A 25,096-nucleotide genomic window follows, 5' to 3' on the forward strand; every position below is an offset into this window, starting at 1 on the left:
GAACAGCTTCCTGTTTCAGTGTGTCTGCAACATGTTGCTTTAGCAAAGCAGAAACAGAATGTTAGTCTAGGGTTAGCACTACTGGAATATCAACTGAACACAATCCCAGATTAAACCTCTAGTCTAGGGTTAGCACTACTGGAATATCAACTGAACACAATCCCAGATTAAACCTCTAGTCTAGGGTTAGCACTACTGGAATATCAACTGAACACAATCCCAGTTTAAACCTCTAGTCTAGGGTTAGCACTACTGGAATATCAGATGAATTTAATCATAATAAAGGGAAAGTTGTGTTAATGCGTTAAAGAAATTAGACAATGTTGTTATTGATATAATAATTTGCAGTCAGCAGCTGTTTGCACTTGTAAAAATCCTACTATTTGAAAAACAACACTTTTATTCATCTGACAATGTCATAACTCTACATTACAAAAACAAGTGTACACATGGCCTCTCAAGTATTATTATCCAAGTACTACAAGGTGTGTTAAAGACCGACAAGAAAAGCAGCATTTTCAGAGATTTTAACACACTTTGGGAAAAAGCATCTCATCAGATTTATGCTAAAACCAACAGCATGATAGACACGGGATTAGACTTAAACACACGCATCAAGTTATAAATGCAAAATCTATGTTACAAAATCAAGAGTAGAGATCTTGATTTTCTTTTACTCTTATATAAACCCAGACATTAATACAAACAAGATATAAAACACACACTGTTGCATCAGTGAATCTGTCCTCAACAGACTAAAAGATGAGAAATTCACAACATATTGAACTCCGTACGCCACAGACTGCAATGAGCTCAGCACAAAAAATTAAAAAAATCGCTGCAGGCAGAAGTTTTATTTGTCCTCAGTTTTCAAATATTTTCATATCCGCAGAGTCATTTGTTTTAATTTTCCTGCAACAGTTCATCAATCATCAACAATGCTCAGCAGACCACTCAGCTTCAGTCTGCAGGCCAGTTCTTCCTCATGACTCGCCAAAATCTGTTTCTCGAGTTCCTCCAGACGCCAAGCCATAGATACGCGCGGGGTTTTAGGCCGGTCTGCTTTGTCTGACAGATCATCAGGCTCTGGCACCTGGAAAGACAAAACGATGAAAGGGCATCATGATTACTGCGATCCGTGATCGCGATATTTAGAAAATATTGTTGATGAATCTCTTATTATTTGCAGCCACATACTAGACATTATTATTTAAGAAACATACACTATTTGAAAAAGGACATCACTTGTACCAGGATCACTGAGTGAGGTGAGGAGACGTGTCGTACCTGTGTGACAGTCTTGGCTGTGGTTGCATGCATCATCATTGTGGGCATGGACAACAGAGTGGAGGATGGAAGGAAAAGCGGTGTGGACAAGTGCACCACGGGTTCTCCATCCAGCCAACGCTGAAGCTGCTCCATGCTCCTGCAGACAGCAGTTACACACGTATTGTAGATTATTTTCAGCAAAAAACAATTGCAATGGAGTCTCAAGAACTCTCTTTGTATGGTCTATGCCAAATTCATGAACACCACATTACCAATGTCACAAGAAAATGTGCTTAAAATTCCTCTATAAGCTAAACATAGGCAGTGAGCTACGTCCCTGAATACATGATTCAAATAGTTTGTCAATAAACAGTCCAAGCAAAGACCTTTTTATCTATTTTTGATGAGGTTATTCATTTTTTTATTCGTACACACCTCCTCTTTCAACATGGCGTATTCCAGTGGTGTGGACTCAAATCACACGACTTAGACCCGAGTCAGACTCAGGTCACAAATTTGATGGCTTTAGACTTGACTTGACAAAATCAAAAAAGACGTTCAACTCGACTTGGACTTTAACACCAGTGACTCGTGACTTCACCTGGACTAGAGCCTTTTGACTTGAAAATACTATATAATATATAATATATATAATAACTTCCACCAAGAACGTTTACAAGATTAAAAAGATGTTATTTAAAAAGTGTGTGCACAAAGTTTTTGAGAGATCCTTCATTGATTCATTTGGGAAGAGGATTTACTCGTGGGGGAAATAACTGAACTGAACAAACTGAACAGAGATCCTTTATTTGTTTGGGAAGAAGATTTACTCGTGGGGGGAAACACTGAACTAAACTGAACAAACTGAATTTCTATCTTTTTTTTGTTGAACTCTGCACTCTTTACTTTTGGTGAATAATATTGGGACTTGCATTTGATTATCTTACACTTAATTCCCCAGATCCACTTTGTTTGAATCAATCCGACAGCATCCAATCAAGTTGCAGGAGAAAACCATGAAGAACTAATGTTGTGTTACTGAGCGCCAGTTGGAGCCAGTTGTTCTGTTGTTAAAATGGCATTACATTTGGTGAAGAGCGCATTATGACTTGTTTAGGACTCAAAACTCAAAGTTTAGGACTTGGGACTTGTCAGTATTGACTTTGGACTCAGACTTGAGTGCAAAGACTTGAGACTTACTTCGGTAAACTCTGGGTTTTCAGTCCTACGACGGTGGTTCACGTCTTACCGGGGCAGATCGCCATGGTAACTAATGCGGCACATCTAACCTGCTCCGGGGCAGGTTATGTTCCAGATAAGAGATCAACTGGTATAAAAGCACCGCCTACTGACCAATCAACGTTTGGTGTAAAATGATATTACACAAAGACGAAGAACTGAAGTCATAATCCAAACTAAAAGCAAAACAGTTTAATACTGTGGGTGATTATATGATTAGAAAGTAAGACAGTTTACCGCTTTGAATTATGTTTTATATTTATTTTTTATTTGCTCCCAAATCTGTTTCACTCCCCTGGAGTTGGGGACGCAGCCGAAAGAAGGTTAAATTGTCAAACACGCCATATCATCCCCAATGGGAATAAATAACGTTTCTTCTATTCTAGGCTATTCTATTCTATAAGCATCATATTGATTTAACGGAATACACAAGTAAATACAGTCAGATCTGTCGTGCTCTAGATGGGCCAGTGATACAAATCTGTTAATTTACGCATTCACACAGCGGCATTTTTTTCTTTTGCCAGCTGTCCTTCCTGCACTTGGCAACTTCAGCAGAGTTACTTTTAGTCTGGATTATGTTTGTTTTTTTTTGATTATGTAACTTCTTCATATTTGTCTAATATTATAGTTTGCTCTTGGTTTGTTTTATGTGCCGCTCTGCTGACAGTAGACTTGTCCATGTTTGTGATTGGTCATATGCTGCAATCCCCGCCCCTTTCATGTGAACTAGCCAGATTGAGAAAATACCCTGGGTTGACTTACCGAGTTGATAACCACCGTGGTAGGACCGCTTAGCGGGATCTCGTTTGTTAGGGTTAGTTAAACCAGATAACGAGAAGATACCCTGGCTATGTGGAACTCGCTTCGTGGCACAGGCCTTTGGTCCCACCCCTGGCGTATTCTATAAACATGAATTCTCGATGCAATGAAACCATTCAACAGCAGTGCTGTAGATATACCTTTTGCTTTCAGCCTTCTCCTCCTCTATGCTCCGGAGGAGTTTGTCGGCCAGGAGCTCTGGTGCTGAGGGAGTGTGCGTGATGTCCAGTGGGGCTGTCGGGGCCTCGAGAGGCTCCACCAGACTGTGGAACAACTTCTGTCTGACGGACAGACTGCTGGGCGTGGCACAAGCAGCTGCGCCCGCCCTGATGATGGAGGAGAGAAAAAAAAGGGATGAGTACTGTGATTGTGTAGCTGCAGGGTCGTGACAATGTGACTTGTTCTTGCTTATGTTCTTTGAAAACTAGGAGCCCCTTCTGTAATGTTTCATTCCCACTTGGACCTGCTTACCCTTCCCTCTCTTGCTGCTTCTCTCTGTGGGTTTGTCTGGTGGCCTGCGTCCATTCCTCAGGTGGCTGGAAACCCTTCATTGACTCTGTGGGGAGGTAAACCAGGATCTCCCCATCATCCGTCACAGCATCTTAAAAGACAAATAATTACATACTGTAATGCAAGTCATACATCATCAGTAGGTTCACAGAGAACATTGGTTCTTTTTCTAAATCACAGTAAAATAACTTTGCCCCGAGAATGTCCTCACCTTCCCAGACAGGTGGTCCAGGGATATGCCAGTCTTTCAGCTTGTGGTCTATGCAAATCTCCAGCATGTCGTCCCAAGGAATTTCACTGAAGGCTGGACACACATTCTCGTCCCCGTCGCCCAAGTTGCTCATGGTTACCTTGGATCCAAGGGTTCGGATATGGTGACCCTTGAGCCTGACCCTTTCCAGAAGGTTTTCCAGCCGTGACATTAGGAGAGGCTGACTGCGGTCTGAGACTGGGATCTGAGCAGCGTAGCGAAAGATGGAGGAGCAGAGCTCAGACCACGACTCTAGAGAGAGAGGGGGAGGGATAATAAAAGAAGTGAGGAAGGAGAAGGAAGTATAATACATGGATTATTGGTCTCTTATACTAATGGACTTCGCAGAGGCAACGTTGTCCATTAACTCCTAATAGTGGACACCTCATCAGGCATTATCCCTTACTTGTTCACATCTTTCTCTTTCTTTTGTACTCAAGAGGATTTTGTACAGTGATGGAACCATTAATAAAAACTCTGCAATCTACATCTACACCGACCTGTGACAGATAGCTGCTCCCACTCGGGCAGCTGCAGGCTGAGGATGCCATTGCTTAACCAGGCCAGGTGCTCGACAGAGTTCCAGCCAAGATGAGGGACAAAGTCACGGGTATCAGGCAGGCAGAACTCGCCTGGCGGCCACGAGAGTTTGCTGAGATCCTGGGACACCACTTTGTCAGCAATGTGAGCCAGGATGGCGTTGTACAGCTGGATGACAGGCACGGGGTCCTGGGAAGGAAGACATGCAGCGGCCCGGTCCTGCCGGTGGGCGTAAACTCTGGGACTGAACTCGCGACTCAAACCGGACTCTACGAGCTGCACCAGGGTCTGACAGGAGAGTGGGGTGGGTGGTGGAGCACGGGCCAGCAGCCAACGTGTAGCCTGGCTTAGCTAGAGACAAACAACAGGACAGGTGGGAGAGAAGTTGGAGAAGACTTAGATGAAATGTTTCAAAACTGTCAGACAATCTATATCCGTGATTCTGAACCTTTTTGGCTAATGACCCCTCACAACGAAGGAGGGTCTACTTGATTTTAAGTTGATATGGCGAACTTGTTAGCAAACAGTTACTTGTTCACACCATGGATGTATAAAGAGAACTGGATACAGCGTCGGAGGCGGGCTCCCGTTCATTCCTATGAGAGTTGCTCAGTGGCACATGCAGCCAAAATGGCTCGGCTGCCGAGTGATAAAATACCCGGATCATCCGGCGATCTTCCGCATCCACTGGGCCCATAGAGCAGGCGCAGTAGCGTTTCCTTTAACTCCGCCTCCCAGCCCTCGGTCTGGGTCTCATTCAAATGAACAGAGGAAGGAAAATAACTCTGGATTCGGCTATTAGTGCATTTTACAACTTTTAGGACCTAATGATTTAATTGAGGGCTCTTCAAGAATTCATACTTGGAAGTTGACCTAAAAAAAAACGACCCGCTGAGTTACAGACGTCTCTTCCCCAATGTAAGTCTAGGAGAAAAAGTCTTTTTGGGCCCAATGGCATCGCGTGACGGACACGGAAGTTGTAGTACCGCCGTTTGGCCACTACAAGAATAAAGAGCAAAATTATCAGTCATGTGGAGTTTGTTTTTTTTTGTCCAATATTTACTCTTTAGCTCTGTTTTGGTCTCCACCAATTCCGGAGGAAAATATATGGCTCTTTAGCTGCTAAATTTTGTTCACCAGCTGGCCCGTTTGGTGCTGAGCCGGTGGTGTATAGCGGGATATTAAGAGCTATTTGCGTTGAAAACAGCTGTCTGCTGTGGCCGAAAAGTTGCTGGCCGGATAGCTCCATAAAGCCTAGGAGAGCTGCAGATTCAGGTAATTCCGCTTTAACCTAAAGACATCACTATATGTATGAAATCCCAGAAGATGAAGGACATTAAAACATAAAAGTGCAAAAGAAATGTGTTTTTCTGTTTTGTTAGTTGCCATGCATGTGCCTGTGTATCTAATACCTGTTTGGATCCCTGTAGGTCACTTGTGGTCTCTGGTATGAAGAAGAATGTGTACTCCGATATCAGGCCTTCCTGGACCAGTGTTTCCAGCATCAGGGCTGAGGGACAAGGACAAGGAGGCACCATGAGAACAATAGTTCAGGGTTTACACATTGTGTCCAGATGAATTCAGCTACTGTTCCAGAACTACTACCTGACATACAATGCAGCTTTATAATGTATCTAATCTATATGATTACCTTCTTCAAGTGTCTGTGTATCACACTCAGGCCCTGGCACCAGAATGGCCAGAGGCAGCGGGCAGTGCCAGGTGCTGGCCTGCTGTAGCTGTTTGAGCTGAAGCAGGGCTGACAGCAGAGGTACATCCTGCTCGTCCAGGCTGGGCTCGACGATGGGCATGGCGGGGAGCAACACGATCAGAGCTCCTGCTCCCTGGAGCTCGCAGCACTCCTCCGTTTTGGACAGGTCATCTTCATTCAGGGGGCCTCGGGACGCCTGGGACACATCACCAAGAAGAATGGTCAGAAAACAAAGGTTATGACATTGTGACCTTAGTTCTATAAGCACAGGCACAAGCTGCCCCTCTACTGGACTCTATGGGTAATACTCTCCTCCAATAACGTGCACACAGTCGCCCACTGAATTTTGCATAAACGTAGCCGGCCAATCAGGACGTGCCTACCCAAATACGTGCGGACCCGACGGTATATAAGGCAGTGTCCCTCGCTGTCAGTCATCCCACACCCTCTTTAGCGAGCGGCGCAGGAGCAACATGGCAACAACTCACACAGGCTCCGCTCTCAAACGTGATTGGTCAATACTACTCAGACTACAAACGGAAACCAGAACGCTTCCAATACCAAAATCTTGTCCCGTTGCCCACAGATTATCAGATATCTGTTTATAGAGATGACCTAAAACATGACTGGTCATCAATCTCATGGTACACTATAAGAAAAGAACAAAATATATGTTATATATATTTATAATTTTTATCTTTGAATTATCATCCTTTATAGTTCTTTTTCTAATTATTACTCTTTATTACGAAGCTGTGTTCAATGCTCGTTTCTGATTAGTCAATCACGGCGTTCTTCGGTCTGTAATTTCTGTATAACAGACCGTTGCTATGTATAACAGACCGTTACTATGGATAACAGACCGTTGCTATGGGCGCAGCTCTGATGTCGGACTCTTGCGGACCGTTTTTGTGTCAAAATATTGATTTCTTCAGTAAGTAGCCGTGTAATAAGCGGGATAATGTTCAGCTAGCGGGTCATTGTTGTGAAAGCATCCCCTTCAGGGCGATGAGAGACCACCCCTCCGCCATCGCCCTGTCGGGGAGTCTTTCACAACAATGACCGGCTCGTTGTACATTATTCCATACTTATTGCACACTAGCCTTTTAGCTCAGCCTTTAGAGTGTGCCACACTGCATTTCACTACACATATTAAATGAGCACTTACAGTATATGCACTGTGTACTCTAACCAGCAGATGAGCCCTTTACAGACTTTGTGATCTCTTTTCTTTGCATTTGTCTGCAGTCATTCATTCAAGCTGCAGTCTACCTTGATGCTGATGTGGACTTTGTGAGTGCGTCGTCCTTTATCCTGGAGTGTGTTGGTGACACAGAGGGTCTGCAGTGTGCCATCTAGCTGCTCCTCGCTCACCTCTGACTCCTTGTCTCCACCAAGCTTCACCTCCAGCCAGTCTGACAGGATCCTGAAGACAACAGACAGAGGAGAGGACACACTCAATGGAAGGTTCAGTGAACACTGGGTGCCTTCAATGAGAAGAAATGTAACTAAGGCTGCGGTCGAAAAGACAAAAAATGACGTCCTTAAGTCTTTTCCTGACCACTTTTCCTTGACCTCGATGGAAAACGTCATGAGGTCGAGGAAAGATGTGAAGGAAAAGACAACCGTGGTGTTAAGAGAATCCGACTGCACTAACACTAGGCTCCGTAATTATGATGCGACGGCGGCGGATGTTAGTGAGACAGGTCTGCCGTGGTGAAACTACAATGTTCCAAAGATGGACTACAAAAGGCTCTGCATCCCCCAGTCTAAAATAGCTCTTTCAGTGACAGGCTGCTTCACCCGGCCGCTTAGTGTAAAAGAGAGATACCACAAGTTCTTCTGCTGCTGGAACACTTTACATCAACTTATAATAAAGGACCATATGACCTAACGTGGACAACCGGTGAAAAATATCACTTCATTACCATGGTTGGAATTGAAATAAAAAAGGAATAACCTACATGCTACCACAAAAGTTTATATGATAAATATTGAGTTATTTTTTGAGTTATGATGAAGGAGTAGAACCATTAAATGCATATTTCTTCCTACTCCTTTTCGGGCGTAATATTTATTCATGTTGATTATTTGTTTATTGACATCTATATGTTTACTGTTCATTTTATTTGTTATTCTTGTTTTGTTATTTACTAATTTGTTACTTGTTCAAAATAAATAAATAGAAATAAAGTAAAAAGGAAATGGATGTCACTGTCCACTCATATTTATCAACATGAATCCCAAATTAGTATATGACTGTATGAAAATAATATGCATGATAAGCATATTGGGTTTTTTTTTTATGAACGGCCGAATGGTGCGTCGCTTTAACAGTTGCGGCCGCAAGGAATTGTGGGATGACATTCTCTCCTTTCCTTTGGTAAAAGATGGCTCGGTGTATCCTATGCTTAAGGAGATCATAAAGGAAGCATTGAAGCACCTTTCTTTAAAATTTGGAGAATTCAAAACAGCTCAGTTAGGACCCCCATAAGCAAAAAAATACTTTTTGACGGCAGCCTAAATCTTATGGTAATCAAACATCTGCCTGTCACCACTGCGGTTACTGTCGGTAAAGTGCTGCTGCTTACCTGTCTGCCAGGCTGGCTACGCTCTCGTGGTCGCTCGGTAGGAGGAGAACAGCTTTCCAGAAGATTTGGTCAGGTGGGTTGGGGATATTTTCTGTCACCAGTGTTGGCAGGTCGAGTGGCGCCCACACGGTCTCACTGAGAGAAACACCAAAAAGAGGTGAAAATGCTGCTTTGCCGCATGGACCACTGACTGAATAGACACACTCATGACTTACTCGAGCAGTCGCTTATAGTAGGAATGGACTCTCATCTGGTGGATCGCTTCTTGTCTCATTTTCAACACCCTTAACAAAAACACATTTCATACTTAGTAGACAACGAACAAATGATTTAGTCATGCTGTAATCTATGCAAACAACCATATATCATGAGCTGTAAATTATATAATAGTACAGTGACAGATATGCTGATGTACCATATTCACCAATTTTTTGTTCATTAAAGCAATCAGATGAACATACCTTGTGCTGGAGAGGGCCAGGGTGCCGGCGTTTCCCAGATTGACCAGACCACGTGCCAGGTCTTCCATGGAAGGCCGTACAGGGGCACTGGGAGCCAGAGCCTTGAGTTTGAACCGAGGGTCCACACAGCAAGGAGCTGCAGGGAAACCTCTCATCTGTCTCTTCAGCTGCCGACGTACTGCAACCACATCACGCCACCTGGTGGTTCGGATGAGAGGAGAAAGGAAACGGATGATGAATCGTGAAAGGGTATTTAAAGACATAGTTTTTTTTTTTTTTTAAAGTACGGTTGTATGAGGTACGTAGTCAGTGTATTACCTACAGTAGATGACGGTCGACACCAGAGGTGGGTAGTAACGAGTTACATTTACTCCATTACATGTACTCAATTAACTTTTTGGAGTAAATTGTACTTGTCAGAGTAGTTTTAATGCAGCATACTTTTTTACTCTTACTTGAGTAGATTTTTAGAGAAAAATCATCTCTCTTACTCCGTTACATTTGAATACATTCATCACGCTTTTAAAATTTTAATTTATGCATTCATGATCCGTTAAGAGGCAGGTGGTCAGCTGGTCCCAGGTCTGCTGGTGCTCTGTCCAAGCCGTGCCTGAGACGAGCTGCTCACACGGGAAGTGTGGCTGCTCTAACCTGTGAACATGGGCGGCGAAATAAAAAATAGTTTCCGCAGCCGCCACGCGCTGCCGACATTCCCAGTGTGGCCCCGGCTTTAGAATGGTATACTGGTGTGTCAGACTGATGTTGGCCTGTTATCAATTGCACTTTTGCTCAGTTTCTTACCTTTTGATGTACTTGTGGATGCACTGCAGCTCAGCTTCAAGGAGATCTTCAACCAACAGAGCAATGTCTGCAATCAAAGTCTCCTCAACTAGACTGGTACAGACCTCCTCTGTGCATTTAGCGACACGGTTTGCTTTCTCATTCACTGCTTGTCTGAAAAAGGAAAAAGAAAAGTGTCAATTTAAATTCAGGGAAACTCCTAAGTGTGCTACTCAAAGACATTACACTTCATGATATTCCTCTTTAATTCTAGCACCATATCATTTTTAAGTAGTCTTGTTAATCACGTAACTTCACATCAGACCACATTAGAAGTAGGTTGAGTTTTAAAGCCTTACTGGATCTCAGAGGTGGCGGTCTCCTTGATGGTCTCATCTAAAACTTCGTAGACGAGCTCTGTGCAGAGAGAGAAGCTGAACTGAACCAGGAAGGCCTCGTGCTCCTGCCTCCTCCTGCCACCGACGGACATGGAAAAGGAAATGGGGGGGTGAGCTGTGGCAAATAAAGCTACTTTGGGTGCTTTGCATTGACAATTTATGACTGAATGTGGGCGTGTCGACGGAGGGGTATAAGGCTGACCACGTGAAGGCAATTCCAAGTTGATTTGGGATTTATAAAAGGAAATTGTGCACTGAGAGGCGTATGCCCGTTTTTATAAATCTGAATATTTTTGGGAGTACGTACATTTCCTCATTTGAAAGTACGTCAACATTTAGTGTCGATCCTACACACTGTTCATACAGTTCATTATAAGGTCATTATCAGGCTGCCCTCAACTGTCAGTAGACCAACCTGGCATCTTCAAGCTTGCGTTTCTCGTCAGCGACACGCTCCTGCTCCAGTTGGATCTCGGTGGAGGACATCTCCTGCAGCATCTGTCCCAGCACGTCGCTCACCAGAGACTCCACCTGTACGCTGCTCTCCCTGCAGAACCAAAGGCAATAGGAGAGCAAGTCAGTCATCTTAATAAAAAAACATCTAGGGGGGGTTGGATCTCCACTGCATCTACACACTGTGATCACATAATTAATGATAACTGTGAAGAAGTTAAATAAAAGGCAGCACAGGATTGAAACGCTGGTACAGAATAGCTGGATGGATGGATCACTTGAACTTACGAAAGAGCTGTTGCGGCATAGCAGGCACCAGCGTCGGCTACCTCCCTCACTGCTGCTCCAACCACCTCTTCAATCACACAGTCTAGTTCGGCCATAATGTCCTGCAGAAGGGAACAAAAACAGTGCAAAAATTCAATAATAACCTTTCAGCATATTGGAATTCAAGTGTTCTGAGAGAAAACTAGACTTCTGCGCCTCCTCTTGGCTCTGTTTACAGGCTTTAAAAAATCTATCCTGTGATGGGAGGCATTTCCTTCTCTAGGAGATGTCACGCGTCATCATCGCGTCATATTATTGGGTTACAACACATGCGCAGTCTGCACTTGCCGAAATTGAGCCAATAGCAACGCACGACCACAGCCATACTTCCCTCTGAAACGCAGTGGAGTAGAAGTAGCACAGAAATGAAATACTCAAGTTCAAGTACCTCATGTACCTAGTAAATGTACTTAGTTGCTTCCCACCACTGTTCCTATATAACCAAATTTACAAGGCACCATCAGTAAGGAATACAAGGATCAGAGCAAAGGTACTACATCAAATAATCATGTACTGGAGAAATAGAGGTTAATTAATTTACAACTGCAGTGCAGGCAATGCAGTGAGAATAAATTAGTCCTCCAAGTGAGACATCTAATGTGGTCGGAGATAAAGAGCAGAGAGATCTTGCCCACCTCGTTGCTGTACACCGGCTGAGGTTTGGGTGGAGGTGATGGCTGTTTGACAGGCTGAGGTTCAAATATCGGCTGGAACATCTGCTGGGCCTCTGCCGGGGGAGCCGGGCTGTGATCCGGTTCACTGGGCATACGCGGGACGACCTGTGACAGCAAATCAACGCTGGGTGGTGCCTTAACCTCCACCTTGGCGGCAACAGCTGAGACAACAAAGACAAACAAAGACATGACTAACGTAACCTTCCCAAAACAGCTTAATTCTTAGAATTCATTTTAAGGCGGTTGCTACTAAAATGATGCAGGCCCTGTCACTTTAGAAGTAAAGGGATTTATTCCTCATAAAAAGTAATTCCAGTAGAATGTACAATGCAGAATAAAATCAATCAGATAAGTATTGTATAGGAGGAAACTTCCAAGACCTAAAAAATGACAAAACAAAATATTTTTCAGCTCTGCATACAGACAATGCCATGATTAGAGAAAGGAGGGAATACCTTTAATCTGGCTTGGAGTGGGCTCAGCCAGAGGGCCTGCTCTATAGGACCTACTCTGGGAGTCAAAGCTGCAGACAGGGGTGTGCTGGAGTGGGCTGGGGAGGGGGCCTCCGCTCACCACCTCTCCAATCAACACTGTTTTCTTTGCAAGGATGACATCTGACTTCTTCTGGGACAGAGGCATATCTGGCTCCTGATACGCTACCCGATTCAGCTCTACCACTCTGTGGACAATATTGATCAAATATATTAATTAGGGCTGTCAATCGATTAAAATATTTAATCGCAATTAATAGCATGATGGTTCATTACGATTTATCACCAATTAATAACACACTGGCTAGCTCATGCTCTGCACTGCTCTCACACGACTGTACAGTTCCCTCCAAAGGGAAACACTGTAAGCTCTGTCAGCACTGTTGCCGTTGTTTTCACTGTTAGCGCTGTTATCACCAGCTGTCTCCATGTGCAGTCGTGCGGAGGCAATAGAAATGCTCTGAATTTCAAATTTAGCACCTTTAACTCAGAGGTATATACGTTTTTTCCCCCCAAAACATTATTATCAAATTTAGCCACTGGAACTTCTACTAGCAGACACTCACCCATCGCTGACAGCCAGGCCATACTGCTGGATGAAGTCAGTTGCCTCTTCAGTGTTTGGGAACATTAATATCCGAACGATGTCCTCAACTGGAAACGCAGTCGATCGTGGACCCACGGTGTGGGCTATGCTCAAGAGCTTCAAGGCCTTAGCTCTGACCTGTACGCACGAATATACACATTTAAAAGAACATCAATATTGAACAACACAAACTTCTGTCTGGACCTGCTCCGTCATGCAACATTTCCAAACATTATTTGCATCTAGTGCTTTAACAGCAGCAGTTACAACGCCTGTGTGTGGTACAAAAAGGCATAAAAAAAAGCATCATACATAATAGAGCAGTCCCATGCTATACAAACTATTGTTCAGTTGACACTGATCACCCTTATCTAACTCTTTCTCATTCAAGATATTTCCAAAGTCAAATAACACTAGTGAGAAGACTTGAGACAAGTTCAAGGTTTTCTCAGTCTCATGAAGGAAACAGTTTCTGACCTGGTTGAAGTATCCATGTAGGAGGCAGCTGGCGAGGTAGGAGGCTCTTTTCACCAGCTTGAAGAAGCGCACAAAGTTGTTGTTGTCGAGTGCAGCGAACACATGCACGGCAAACTTCACTTCAGGGGAATTGCGCACCTCGTCGCGGAATTGCTGCACTTCACTGTGTGGATATGAAGTGTGAAGAAGTACCGTATAGAGTGAGCTACAATATGCATTGAATGCAAATAAACATGCCCCGAAAGGTGAAGAAGAACAGCTGAAGATGTATAAAATCATTTCAATGTGCTAATTTCTTTAAAAAAAGAAAGAAGTACAAAATTTGCATTACGCATAATTCAATGACATTTCACCAACATATTTGTGTATGCAAGTTTCAATAGACTGACCGCAGGATGTCACCATCGTTGAGTTTCAGCAGCACGCTGTACTGGCGAAACTCTGCCTCCAGGGGGCAGTAGATTTGACGCATGGCCAGGTCCTGGTACATCTCTTTGAGACTCTGGAGGCACTTTGTCATGTTCTCGTTGTTGATCTTGGCGTCGAAAGCCGACAAAGGCTCCTCGCAGAGGTGGTGAGCGCAGTGCACGTGGAAGCGTGTGCACTTCTCAATCAGCGACACCGTGTGTGGGCAGCACAGGTGCTGCTGGGTGATGTCCTGTGGGTACGATAGAGGAAACAAGACGTGTCACGACTAACAACTTGTTAAGTCCTCACCTCTGCAAAACCACGACTGAACCCAGAAAGTGTGTTGAAACAACAGGTTTGCTGTTACACACTGAAGGGCAATATTCACAGATGGTCGTGTGTGAGGAGGAGTTGATGGCAAAATTGGTATTCATAAGCTAGAATTACCGCCTCGCGGTTTTTGCCCCCGCCAACCAGTCAAGTTGCAGCTTACATCCATGTCTGTCCAAAATGTCATCACTTCATCATTTTATCCTACACATCAGACCTGCACATACGGGTACTTTGCAAAAAGTCAAGGCTGCACCCCCTTTTGGGAGAAAGAAAACCGAAGATCCCATAGACTTCAATGCAATTTGATGTATGTTTGGATTGTAATTTTATGTAAATTCGTATGCATTCATCTGTTGTTATACAAACGCTTGTTTTTGTTTTATACACGTCTAATAATTATTTTGAGATCTTGCCTGAACCGGAGCGATCGCGATACCTCAATAAATGAAGGTTGATCGTCATCATGTCCCTTCAGTCGTCCAACACAGTGGCCGGATATTGCTTATTTGATTGAATCACATTAGCTTAAGTGTTGTCTGTTATAACCAACCTCTTAATAGCCAACTGTTTGATCTATAGGCTGAGATATACTGTAGTTGGAGGCGACAGTCTGATGCTGCAGTGACACAGAGTCCGACCAAACCGGTAGTTTCCCCTTGAATGAATTAGATCTCAGCCACATTGTTTTGGAAATGAAAACAGTGTTTTTGCTCACTGATAACATCCTGTCTCTCTCTATATTGCTCTATGAGCTACTTCGTTCAAAGAACGTGCATTGATTTGATCCGCAAATGATTGGCTAACAAGTCGCCCAAAATCTCATTTGATTGGATGAATTTTTGTAAACGTCCCCGAGTGCAGGATGACTCATCAAACATTTGAAACCATTTACAGGAAGAGAAAAGACGGGGATTTTGATGAAAAAATACTCTGATACTGTTTTTCTTTTACATATATTTGGCATATAACAAGAGGGACACTGGATTAAAACTGAGAAAATGTACTTTTCATTTCGTGGGGATGTTAACTTTTTATGGTGAACTGATCTGTGGACTGACAAAAGTACTTAAGGACAACCAAATTATTATTTTGATGTAAGCGTGATTCCAGCTGACATTTGAAGAGAGCAGCTCACCTGCAGCAGGCCCTTACCTTGCGGATGCCGCGGGTCCTGTTCCAGACAAAGTCATACCAGTCCCGGTATTTGTCGTGGCCCTTGTCCATGATCTGAGTCACCAGATAGTCCATGGTCATGCTGAGCACAGGCAGGGGGCGCAGCTCGTGGGGTAAGGGCTCTTCCTGGTCGGCTGATGAGCGACTGTATTCCTTGATGGCTGCTGAGTGATCCACCTGGTCGGGGACAGGAGGTTATAGTTTCAGATTTTGTCTACTGTGTCCCTGCGGTCTTCAACGTACCTGAAAGCTACCACTTGCAAAACATTATTTGTCATTATCCTTTAAAGGTCCCATATTGTAAAAAGAGAGATTTTCAGTTTTTTTATATTATAAAACAGGTTTAAATTATATATAAATACAGTTACAACATTAGCATTAAGGACGTTACCATCTCAGTATCTGGGATGACCTCGAATACGCTCAGCTGTTTCCGTGTTTCCCTCATGTACCTCTCCTTCTCTGGACACATGTCAGGACACGTCCCCACAAACACCTTAGACAGGTCCAGGTCCGTCCTCTTGGGTCGATCTGTGCAGATATATATTATGCACACAGTTAAAACAAAACATCCAACTATCCCTTTTAATGGCTGCAATAGATTGGTGTGAGAGCGGCGACTCGACCTTTACGCAGGCTCTTGTCCTTCTGGTCCAGGAGTTGGTACCTGTCCTCAGCGTTCTCAGACGCCTGGCCAATGTTGTAAAGGAGGGAGGAGGGGACTTGGCGCTCTGAGCTCTGGGCCTCTGTGCTGCTCTTTTTCTGTTCAGTGTCGAACTGCAGAGTCTTCTTCATCAGAGGACTGAAGACACATGAAAGACAGTCACAGCACTACAGGAACTTTTACAACTATCTTTAGGGTAGTCCATTAGTCCAGGCCTGTTAGGTGAAGGCATTACAACTAAAGTTAAGCTAAGACTAACACTTTCACACAGGTACAACTGTATACTGTAAGTGTACCCGTGGCTGGAGGTCATCATGCTGCTGACTGCGGGAGCTCTGGATTCACGTTTTCGGAGTGGGGAGGAAGCCGCCTTGGACTCTGTGTCCTCCGGACTTTCTCCCTCTGCCTCGTCCTTTTCTGTTGCAGCTCTGCTCCTTTTGTCTCCTGGGCCTAAAGCACAAAAAGCAATACAGTGACTCACTGCAAGGAATTAAAGGTCTTATGAAATAAACTGCTCAGGACTCTTCACATCAGCAGATAACAAAAGACTTGATTTACAGTCAATTTTGCCTGTAGGTGTGTACATCTTAACAGTCCTATCGCCTGTTAGGTGCTGACTACTATTTCTATATTAATTAAACGTCATGGTAATATAGTGTATTTACTCTGCTTCTTTCTCTGCCACAAGAGAAGGAGTTCGTGTCTACGCAGGTGTTTGCCTTTCTTCTTTGCCTTTGCCGCTGATGCCTGAAAGAGAGTTAACAGTGACAGAAAGCAAAATAATATTGTGATTTCATTGAAGCATACACATCATCACCTTTGGCCTGTCCCACAAAGCAGGATTAGTGGATTAAACTTAAAACGTATTAAACTGAGCTCAGTTGAAATAGGAAGTGATGCCACAGACTAAACCTGCAAGGAGTAAGAAAAAGAATAAGAAGTCCAAACAACTTGCAGTTAAATCAGTGCTCCATTCTGGCCACACAAAACAGGAAATAGCAGCTGGCTAACTGACACTATGAGTAATGAATACAACTTAATATAGCACATGATGTGTGCTGAAAAAACTAAGCTAGGTGAGGACCAGACTGGGAGAACGGTTATCATTAACTGCCAGATTTGGTGAAGCCAGGAAACTCAAAACAGCCAGAGTATGGTGAATGGGGGGTGGGGTGTTTGGGGGGGAGTAGAATAGAGTAAACTCACATGATCATCAAAATGTACTATGACCATGTTCTTGGCAGGCCGGCATAAGACCTTCTGGACTTTGCCGAATCGACAAAAGTGCTTCAGGATCACGTCCTTCCTGTTGAGAGCTGGAGGCACATTGTTGCACTGGATGACGGTGAGGTCGCTGGGCGACATGCCGCCCAGGCTGTCCGAGCTCTCCCTGCGTACGCCACGTTTCATAGGGGTTGTGAGGCCGAGGGTCGAGTCTGGGGCTTGTGCTGAGTCTAGAGAGGGTTGATGGGTAATATGCAGACAACTAACAGGATGAGTATATTATAATAGTGCAATCCACTCCTGTTAAATGTGTACTTGAATTTCAGCAGGATGAAGATTTCTGTGTGCGTTTCACTATTGAGATTTTCATAGCAGTAGATTGGAACAAAATTGATCCATGTATATTTAATCTCAGTAAAAACTCACCAATATTAAAAAAAAAAACAGGTCAATAAAAAGGAGATTTGACAATTTATAAAGGCAAGCAAGAGAAATTTAAGAGTGATTTTTATCATGCAGAGTTGCCTTTTATAGTGCAGATAGATCTCAGAAGTGCATTAAAACTGCAGTGGGTAAAAAAGGATCAAATATGATTAAAAAATGCCTCGAATATTTTCAGAAACATCTTGTAGTGTACTGTTTATCTGTAAAATGAGAAAATTTGTGACCCGGCAGCCATGTTGAGATCAGTTGAGGAAATACTAAGCACCGCCCACCAACCGGAGCACAGCCAATAGGAACGCTCTCTCTCTCTCTGAAATGACCTGTGATTGGTCAAAGTATTTTTTTAAGGCCTGAAAACAGAGCCATGAGGAGGTGCAGAAGTCTAGTTTTCTCTCAGAACACTTGATTTACAATATGCTGAAAGGTTATTATGGAATTTTTTTTCCAATGATGCCAAAAACATTCTGCCTACTGCAGGTTTAACAGACCACGATACAAAATGCAGGTAATACACAGTATGTATCATTTGTAATCTCACCTGACGCTTCAAATTTTTCCAGCACATCCCGGGTCAGAGTTTGTGCTGTGGGTGCTGTGGGTGGTGTGGCAGTAGGTAGGTCTTCACCCTGAGCTTGAAAGTCTTTTTTCTCTGTCATGTCCCACTTCGATGCTTGCTGCTGGGTCTCCTTTGTGGCCTCTCGCCTCACTGGGTTAGTACCTTCTCTACGAAGACCACTTAACGCCCTGCCAAATAAGCCTGGTGGTGGGCCGCGGGACCTCATCAGGGGCCTCTTTGAAGGTCTTGGTGAATCTGATTCTGCTGGAACATCCTCCTCCTGCTCTGCTGTAGCAGGCTTCTCGAGAACAACGCCGGGGACCGTTGGATCTTCCTTGCGCTTGGTGACTTTGCCAAGTCGTGCAAATATACTTGTCTCTCCAGGACCCTCAAGGTTGCGCCCTTTTTCCTCTGTACTAGTCTCTGCTTTAGTGTCACCAAAAGCTGAAGCCTGACCAAAATTGGTTCCTCCAAAAAGGGGTGTTGGCTGGGGCTGGAGGGTTTGGGCTGAAAAGCTGAAGGATGATGGGGTGGTGGGCTCGGTGGTAGAGGCCTTAGTGCTGGAGCTGGAGGGAGCAGCTGGCTGGGAAAAGGTGAACTGCAGTGTGTTGGTAGGAGCGTTGCTATTGCCAGTTGTTAGTGGATTGTTTCCAGAAGAGATAGAGGGGGCTGCGGCTGGCTGTGAGAAGCTGAAACCCAGCTGCCCAGACTTAGCTCCAGTCGACAGAGGGAAGCCAGTGGTGGTGGTGGTGGTGCTGCTGCTGCTGCTACTCATGGAGCTGGCGATTGTCTGGGACCCACTGCTGCCAAAGGGGGAGCTGGACATTGAAGTAGTTTGAGGGTTAGCGGGCTCAGGGCTGGCATTGAAGATGGGCTTGAACAGTGCCTCATTGGCCGGCTTAAAACTGTATTTGGATGATCCAAATCCTCTGCTCTGGGTCACACTCGGAGCTGGGCTACCAAATACACTGGTGGTGACACTAGTAGATGATGATGGCTGTCCAAAACCGAGTGGCTGAGGTTGCCCTAAGGCAGCGGTAGGGCCAGTAGCCATCTGGGAGTTTCCAAACCCAGGGGGCTGTTGGCCAAACCCTGGTGGCTGTTTGACATATCCCGGTGGCTGCTGGCCAAATCCTGGTCCCTGCCCAAATGCAGACGGCTGCCCGAATGAAGGCGTCTGGCCAAAGACTGAACTCTGGTTCGGTGCAGCAGTCTGTCCAAAAGCTGGAGCGGTGCTGCCACCACCAAAGCCTGAGCTATTCATCACTATCGACTGCTGTCCAAATGCTGGAGCTTGACTTATTGTAGGCAGCGAGGGGGGCTGTGTGGACGACTGTCCAAAGGCAGGGTTCTGTCCAAACATGGTAGGGGGCTGATTTAAGACAGACGGCTGTCCAAACGCTGATTGTTGGAAGAAGCCCATAGGTTGGGGCTGATTGCTGGAAGCTTGCTGCTGTCCAAATGACGGGAACAAACCACCATTCTTCATCATGTTGCTGGGGGCTTGGAAAGCTCCTCCTTGTGGACTACCAAACGGATTGGATGGATTCATGTTAGCGGATGTTTAGTATCCTTGGTTACTAGTTGAACGGAATGTCTCTCATCCAGGCGTTCAACCGGCGGACACCTGTAACACGGTTACCGGAGTAACAGCTTCTATCACTATGGAGACACATACAGAGCCGTTAACGTTCATGACTCGGCCGTTAGACTGAACTAACACTACACACAGTGTTAAAGTTAGCTAAGTGTGTTCCATTGTCCTCACAGGTGTTATAATAACACAAACAACTTGCCTATAAATAACTGTTACTGTAAAATTGTACAACTTTGATACGACAACAATCTCACCTTCCGTAGTTTATGTTTGCTATGTTGAATTTTCCAACATCCGGTTCCGGTTAGTAATGTTTCGTCAAAAACGAGCCGGTTCAAAGAGCCGGCTCTTTTAAGTGAACGATAAGAGCCGGCTCCCGTCCGAGAGTCATTTTTTTCTTTTTTCTTTAATTAATTCAAGGCAGAATGATAGGACGATCTTCTCCGCGCCACGGGCACTCCATACACTGACTGTAACTGAATGTTGTGTTAATGACGTCCGTGTGACCAATCAGGTGATGACAGACAAGGATCATATCATCAAGCAGGAGGGGCAGGGGTGCACTGACGGTCTACAGGTACAGAGCAGGATGGAGAGGAGGAGAGAAAGAGAGAGAGGAGTGCGTTGCACAAATAGCAGACAAGCTGAGTGACAGTCGGAAACGAAGCGGCATGTAAAGTTATGGTATTCTGGAAATTATAAGGTTTAGTATAATTAAATTGAATAATTTAAGTGATATAAGTGCACACATACTAATCATAGGTCAAAACAGCTAAAGCTAAATTTGGCTGAATTATAAAAGGCAGAAGTGGTAAATGAAGAGCCGTTTGGGAGCCGAAAGAGCCGGCTCTTCTTGGTGAGCCAAATAATCTGGCTCACTAAAAAAGAGCCTGAATTCCCATCACTAGTTCCGGTCCGACACATCTTTAGGTCCCCGGCCGGTCAATGCTTATCTCATTCCGCTGCTGCCAACGGACCGTTTCATTCCTCCAGTATGTTCTGAACGAGCGACGGCCCACTTTCCTTAGAGGACAGAATATGTTTTTTCTCTCTCAAATATATTGTGATATGTACACAACATAGAAACAGCGTAGTTACAGAACTCGTTTCTAACGGACCTAGCTACCGTTGCTATCGCGGTGTCACCTTGAATTCTGCCCCAGAATGGCTGCTACCACAAAGCTGACCAACCATCACCTCGTAAACTCACCGCCACAGTTATTGTGAATGAACAGTGGGTTAGTTTTAACGTTAACTTGATGTCTCAGGATATTTTTTAAGTAACAGTGTTTAGTTTTGCCAGCTTATTGTACCATGGGAGTAGTACTGCGGAACCTCCAGAAGGTGGTGCCTCTCCGCCGCGCCCGGCTGCGCAGGGATGTTGACACTCTGAGGCACATCCTGGGCATCCAGAAGTTTGACCTGGGCATCGTCTGCGTGGATAACCACCGGATCCAGAGGATTAACAGCATCTACAGGAAGAAAAATGTGCCCACGGATGTCCTCTCATTCCCATTCTACGAGGTAAATATGACCACATGCCAACATGTGACAGTAAACCTGTTCATTGACTGCCATTTCTCTCATAACGTGTCTATTGGGAAGATAAGATAAGATATTCCTTTATTACTCCCACAGTGGGGAAATGTGCAGTGTACAGCAGCAAAGGGGATAGTTCAAAAAACAAGATGCATCAGCTAACACAGTAAAAAAAGAGCTAAACAAAGTGTAACAAAATATGAACCATTTAAATAGAAGAATATAAAAATAGGAGCAGTATATACAGTACTGACAATTAACAGACTATTAACAAAATTGCACAAGTGGAAAATGATATTGCACAGTGAGAATGAATGAATGAATGAAATTCCACCTGAAAATATCAGGTTATAATCAGGTTATTATCAGGTTATTGTCAGTTTTTTGGTGTGTAAGTGTAAGTGGTCTACTGGGAGCAGTGCTGGTTGTGGAGTCTGACAGCTACAGGAAGGAAGGACCTGCGATAGCGCTCCTTCACACACTTTTGGGTGGAGCAGCCTGTCGCTGAAGGAGCCCTCCAGTGCTGAGATGTTGTCCTGCATGGGGTGGGAGTCATTCTCCATCATGAATGACAGCTTAGCCATCATCCTCCTCTCTCCCACCACCTCCACTGGGTCGAGGGGGAGAAACCAACTAGAATCTAGGTGGATATTTTATGGACTTCTTGAAACAATCCCAATTGTAATGGTACTTCTTCCACCTGTGTTTTAGGACCTGAGGCCTGGGAAGCTGCCTTGCCCCATTCAGAGGGATGAGCTGAACCTTGGGGACATTTTCTTGGGGGTGGAGTTTGTGATGAAGCAGTGTAAGGAGGAATCCCTAGACCTGCATGGAATCCTCACTGTGAGTAGCTGCAGCACGTTCTGCAGCACTGTTAACCAGATTTTGTCCAAGATAAACTTTAGTTGTGGCACCTCTTAGAAATGCAGGCTGTTGATTATTTCATAAACTTGTTTCTCATATTCAATGTTCTTTGAATTCCACCTACTGTCATGTATTTATTTGCAGTGACCTTTTCCTTCAAGGTGCACATTTGTTGTTGCTAGTTATTTATCGATTTTTGAAGCTGCAGTGGTTAGAAATGGAGCAAATATGATTAAAAAAAAAAGTTATTTTTATAAAATGGTTACTATATCCTGACAGTAGTGCATGAGACGGGTAATCTGAAAAACCGCATCGCCCACCAGCCGGAGCACAGCCTACAGGAACGCTCAATAGGAACGCTCTCTCTCTCTGAAATGACCTGTAATTGACTAAAGTCTCCCGTCACCGGGCTAGATTTTCTAAAGCATGAAAACAGAGCCATGAGGAGGTGCAGAAGTCTAGTTATCACTCAGAACACTTGAATTACAATATGCTGAAAGGTTATTATGGAATTTTTGCCAAATGATGCCAAAATCTTTCTGCCTACTGAAGCTTTAAATAAAACTGCTTTGTTCCATATCTCATACAATTCAGGTCTTAAACTATGACTGTGTTTGCAGTGACATTAGCTGACATTAATTGTTCCCCTTTTGCCTCATATTTAAGGTTGTCACTGCACATGGTATCTGTCACCTGTTGGGCTACAGACATGAGACAGAGGAAGAATGGACTGAGGTTTGTATAGAGATTACATGGTGAAAGGATATTAATGCGCAAAGCATATTTAAAGGGTCAGTTCAACCAAATTACAAAGTCAAATTTTTTCGGGATGCACCGATACTGATACCAGATATCAGGCCGATAATGACTCAAATAGCTAGATCGGATATCGGTGACAATGGGGCCGCTCTATTAAATTCAATTCAATTCTATGTATATGTATTATATACTGGAATTTTAATCCCTGTTTAATTTGTTTTTTTTTTACCAATATGTTGCTGTATTAAAAGGTTTACACTTGAATTGTAATTCCTGCTAATTTTGACGATTTTTTTACCAAGTTGCTGGTGTACCATTTATTATTTTAATAGCTAATCAAAATTCAGTAAATTTATATCTATGTATTTATTTGTTACATTTTGTTTTACAAAGTTAGGAAAGCAATTTTTAAATCAAATCTAATGTTGCCTTACACATAAAAGAATGATCCCAGTCACTTCCACACAGTGAGACATACAGCTTATTAATTAAACACTGCTATCAGATCGGTACTCGGTATCGGCCGATACCCAAAGTCAAGATATCGCTATCAGTATCAGGACTGAAAGAAACATATTGGTGCATTCCTAACTTGTTCTCACTTAATGTCAATGGTATGTAGGCATGCAGATAGTTTTGTTTTTATGTGTCCAAATATATTTCTGCCTCCACCCAAAAGCAATTGAGGCGAATGGTATTTCTTTTTCCACTCACGACTGAAAATTGTAATTTGAAATATTTATCAGAAACGCTTTTCCACAACACTCCTTGTTACTCTTGATAATCCGCTAACGACACCGTCATCACTTTTAATGAAACTTTTTCTTTGGTAATACAAGTAGTTCCAGTAAAAGTGGTTAATAGCAGGTCGGTGGCTCATCAAGAGTAATGGGAACTATTTCAGGAAGGTGAAGTTGCTGTCGTATTATTCAAATGTAATTTCTTAAAGATGAGAGAACCAAAAACAAAATTCCAATTCCCCCGCTCCCCCCTGTTGTGTAGGGGTGGAGGCATAAATCTCAGAGACATTTCAAAACAAACATAAAAGCATGGCTAGATATCGCTGGAGGTAATTCAGAAACTTTGAAATTTGGTTGAACTGGCCCTTTAAACTGTAAAAAGGGTGCAATCTAGCTGGAGAAAAGTCTCATTTGTTGCAGCTTTTCTTTCCTATCCATCTTTGAAATGCATTCTGTTTAATCAGGTTTCATCTCTCAAGCATATAGATAACATGTTTAAATGGCAAACTGACATACTCACATAATTGTTGTAGACCTGTATGATTTAATTGGCTTGTTTCTGGGTGCTACTTAAAGTTAATTTTTTTTTGCAACATATGAATTATAAGCTCATTTAAATCTGAATGTGTTTTGTCACACTGTAAAGCACCATAGGGGGGATAATGTGTTTCTAAATGTTTTAATTTGTTTCCAGATGCTGCAGAGGGAAAGCTACATTCTAAGTGAGTACAACCGACTCACAGGGAGACATCTGGAGCCACTGATGAAGAGATGCAGTCAGGATAGGTGACACTGACGGACACCTGTTAACTTTACAGTTGTACTATGGTGCTTGATATTGTTGTTCACTATCCTGTAACCAGGTGGACTACTCACTACTACTGTTGTGACTGTATTCACCTTCATGCTGTTCTTTTCCACAATCACACATCTGCGGCTATACTGCTCGAAGGACTTTATTCACCTGGCAGTAGAAATGCAGCTTTTTGACTGTGGATATCCATTTCAAACACTGGATGTGAGCGTTGTTAAAGAGTTTTTGAACATCAAATTAAAAAGTCTGTGCACTTTCACCGTAATATTTTATTAAAATCTGCTTTAGGAAGAGTCAGTTGTGTATGAAGGGTAGAAAAAAGCTGTTAATTTTTACTTCACAAATACATTATACCCTCTTCACACTACGCTTTAGGACAGGATGTTCAGGAAAGCGCAATGT

General features: G+C 43.6%; 2 protein-coding genes across 2 annotated transcripts; one reads left to right on the plus strand and one right to left on the minus strand.

Moving 5' to 3' along the window:
• Nucleotides 1-382: 382 nt before the first annotated feature.
• On the minus strand, nt 383-20,370 carry LOC119500848 (minichromosome maintenance complex component 3 associated protein). The gene is made up of 29 exons (XM_037790811.1): nt 20,233-20,370; nt 18,364-20,043; nt 17,364-17,611; nt 16,823-16,904; nt 16,454-16,607; nt 16,120-16,295; nt 15,885-16,024; nt 15,473-15,670; nt 13,969-14,237; nt 13,580-13,742; nt 13,083-13,240; nt 12,481-12,704; nt 11,987-12,186; nt 11,313-11,413; nt 10,987-11,118; nt 10,533-10,646; nt 10,195-10,347; nt 9,394-9,591; nt 9,148-9,216; nt 8,933-9,067; nt 7,614-7,767; nt 6,282-6,537; nt 6,043-6,140; nt 4,591-4,981; nt 4,052-4,342; nt 3,802-3,931; nt 3,471-3,656; nt 1,288-1,426; nt 383-1,093 (listed from the first exon to the last, which is right to left on the minus strand). Exons 2-29 carry the CDS (start codon nt 19,931-19,933, stop codon nt 926-928), a joined length of 6,297 nt encoding a protein of 2,098 aa, XP_037646739.1. The 5' UTR covers nt 19,934-20,043; nt 20,233-20,370; the 3' UTR covers nt 383-925.
• Nucleotides 20,371-20,880: 510 nt separating this feature from the next.
• Nucleotides 20,881-24,953, plus strand: ybey (ybeY metalloendoribonuclease). The gene is made up of 4 exons (XM_037790855.1): nt 20,881-21,502; nt 22,229-22,360; nt 23,048-23,116; nt 24,575-24,953. Exons 1-4 carry the CDS (start codon nt 21,293-21,295, stop codon nt 24,668-24,670), a joined length of 507 nt encoding a protein of 168 aa, XP_037646783.1. The 5' UTR covers nt 20,881-21,292; the 3' UTR covers nt 24,671-24,953.
• The last annotated feature ends 143 nt before the right edge of the window (nt 24,954-25,096 follow it).

This window comes from Sebastes umbrosus, chromosome 13 (genome assembly GCF_015220745.1).
Source record: "Sebastes umbrosus isolate fSebUmb1 chromosome 13, fSebUmb1.pri, whole genome shotgun sequence".
Classification (NCBI taxonomy): domain Eukaryota; kingdom Metazoa; phylum Chordata; class Actinopteri; order Perciformes; family Sebastidae; genus Sebastes; species Sebastes umbrosus.

Excerpts from the sequence above, each read along its gene's own strand:
- LOC119500848 (XM_037790811.1), bottom strand. The coding sequence starts at position 19,933 with ATGAATCCATCCAATCCGTTTGGTAGTCCACAAGGAGGAGCTTTCCAA. Across the intron at positions 16,608-16,822 it reads GTGGCAGAGAAAGAAGCAGA|GCCCAGGAGACAAAAGGAGC; the intron begins GTAAATACACTA and ends TTTGTGCTTTAG. Across the intron at positions 13,241-13,579 it reads TACATGGATACTTCAACCAG|GTCAGAGCTAAGGCCTTGAA; the intron begins GTCAGAAACTGT and ends TCGTGCGTACAG.
- ybey (XM_037790855.1), top strand. The coding sequence starts at position 21,293 with ATGGGAGTAGTACTGCGGAACCTCCAGAAGGTGGTGCCTCTCCGCCGC. Across the intron at positions 21,503-22,228 it reads TCTCATTCCCATTCTACGAG|GACCTGAGGCCTGGGAAGCT; the intron begins GTAAATATGACC and ends CCTGTGTTTTAG. Across the intron at positions 23,117-24,574 it reads CAGAGGAAGAATGGACTGAG|ATGCTGCAGAGGGAAAGCTA; the intron begins GTTTGTATAGAG and ends ATTTGTTTCCAG.